The sequence below is a fragment of the Babylonia areolata genome, chromosome 12 (assembly GCF_041734735.1).
Source record: "Babylonia areolata isolate BAREFJ2019XMU chromosome 12, ASM4173473v1, whole genome shotgun sequence".
In the NCBI taxonomy this organism is placed as follows: Eukaryota; Metazoa; Mollusca; class Gastropoda; order Neogastropoda; family Buccinidae; genus Babylonia; species Babylonia areolata.
In genome coordinates, this window is record NC_134887.1 from 27490292 (window position 1) to 27492791 (window position 2500).

The 2500-nt window shown below is 46.6% G+C and overlaps 1 protein-coding gene across 2 annotated transcripts in view; it reads left to right on the forward strand.

The window, feature by feature from the left end:
* LOC143288491 (uncharacterized) overlaps nt 1-2500 on the forward strand; it is a 57081-nt gene that overhangs the window by 41263 nt on the left and 13318 nt on the right. For both annotated transcript variants that reach the window (XM_076597056.1, XM_076597057.1), the window contains exon 6: nt 551-757. In XM_076597056.1, coding sequence (XP_076453171.1) covers nt 551-757 — 207 coding nt within the window. The remainder of the gene's footprint in view (nt 1-550; nt 758-2500) is intronic.

Sequence of the window (2500 nt, forward strand, 5' to 3'; positions counted from 1 at the left end):
CACAGCACAGCACAGCACAACACAACACACCAGTACAGCACAGCACAGCACAGCACAACACAACACAACACACCAGTACAGCACAGCACAGCACAGCACAGCACAGCACAGCACAACACAACACAACACACCAGTACAGCACAGCACAGCACAGCACAGCACAGCACAACACAACACAACACACCAGTACAGCACAGCACAGCACAGCACAGCACAACACAACACACCAGTACAGCACAGCACAGCACAGCACAGCACAGCACAACACAACACACCAGTACAGCACAGCACAGCACAGCACAGCACAACACAACACACCAGTACAGCACAGCACAGCACAGCACAGCACAGCACAACACAACACACCAGTACAGCACAGCACAGCACAGCACAGCACAGCACAACACAACACAACACACCAGTACAGCACAGCACAGCACAGCACAGCACAATACAGCGCATCACAGCACAGTCACACAACACAACGCAACGCAACGCAACGCAACGCAACGCAACACAACCCAACACAGACCGCGTGTTGTCGTTCCAGCTGCACCAGCAGAACACAGAGCTGCAGGAGCTGCGCGACACCAACTCCCTGCTGCAGTCGCAGTTGGAGCGGATGACCAGTGCTGCAGCTGCCGCCGCCGCCCACAGCCACCACCAGAACCACATGTCTGGAGACTCGCCCACCCTCTTCAGCGAGCTCTCCCACCTCAATGACCTCAACATCTCCCCACCTGCCTCTTTCCTGCAGGTGTGTGTGTGTGTGTGTGTGTGTGTGAATCAGCGAGGCAGTCTGGGAAAGAATAGAGGAAAGGATTTCTAAAATATTTTTTACTTCAATGTTGAAATAACCCCCCCCCCCCCCCCCCCCGTCCTCAGCCCCCGAGCACCTGAGACAATCAACACTAACAAATGAAATATGCTTACTGCTTCATAATTTACCATCTAGTCAGTCAGGCAAACAATCACTCAGTCACAGTGTATCAGTCAGGACATCAGGCAAGGTTTATGTGTGGCCCAAAGTCCCCTGTTTTGTAAAGAAATCAGTGACTGAGCCAACAGTTGAACATAGCAGTTCTTCTGTGTTTGTGGGCTGAAACTCCCATGTTCACTTGCATATGCAAGCGGACTGTTACGTGCATGACCATTTTTACCTGGCCATGTAGCCAGCCATACTCCATTTTGGGGCATATTCTTGTTCCCATAACCCACCTAACGCTGTTAGGGCTGTCGCCCACGGGGCGTTTGTGTCAGTTACACATAATTTTTTGAAGCCTGGCTTCACTGTAGTGAGAATGCTTGAAACCTGCAGCAAGGTGTGGAGCTCACACACGCATGACTGATAAGCAGCAGGTGTCATTTAGATTCTGATTGGTTGTTCCTTGTGACAACCTCACTTTTGCAGCAGGGGAACAGGATTGGGGAATAGGACAAGTTCTAACCAGACATCAAGACGCCTGGCGTCATCAGTCTTGATACCTGGCGTCAGACACTTACTGCCTGAAAAGCTTGCACATGAGGCTCTTCACGAAACTTGATGCTTGATGGCCTGTGTGCGGTGGGCCTTATGGATTACAGGATCTTTAATGTGTGCAGTTCATGTTCTGCATGAGAAAGGGGTTCAGACATTAGTAGGTCTGCATATTTGTTGAACTTGGAGATACGAAAAAAAAAAACCCCAACTCCACCCTTAACTTGCTAGGTGTGGTATAAAAGGGGTCATGTCCAACATTTTTAACCACTTGGCTATTGTGCACATCAAGAACACAGTAGTTAATATTTACCACCTTCAGTATTAAAAAAACCCAAAACAAACAAAAACAAACAAAAAAGCAACAACAATAACACAACAACAGTAACAAAGAAATACAATTACTGATTGATTTATTTATTAAGATGTCTTGCTGTAGCGTATTACTTACTGCATTTTTAATAACATCATGCCACAGATGTATTTATGTATGTTCTTATACACACATAATGGCCACTGACAAATGTGTTTTGGGACCATCTTTTTGCATACCTTGTGCAGGCATTCTGTTGAGAAATATGTTTTGATGCCTCCCTGTGGTTTATGTAGGTTGCTTCTATGTAGATGATTGCTGAATGCATGTGTTTTTTGACCCACTTGTTAAACAAAGTGAGTCTATATCATAACCCGGTGTTCGGTTGTGTGTGTGTGTGTGTGTGTGTTTGTGTGTGTGTATGTGTGTGTGTGTGTGTGTGTGTGTGTGCCTGTATGTATGTATGTCTGTGTGTCTGTGTGTATGTGGTAAACTTTAACAATTTTTATTCATTTTTTTAAACAGTGTTCTTACATGATATGCACTTTTGACTTTGGGTTAGACGAACATGCTGTATTAGCACTGCATAGGAGGGAGAGGGGAAGAGGTTGATAACGGGTGGGGAAGGGGTACAAGACTAGTTTGTTGGGTTGTGGAAGGGGGAATCAAAAAAGGAATGCAGCGAGTACTTGTACGTGTGGTGATGGGTG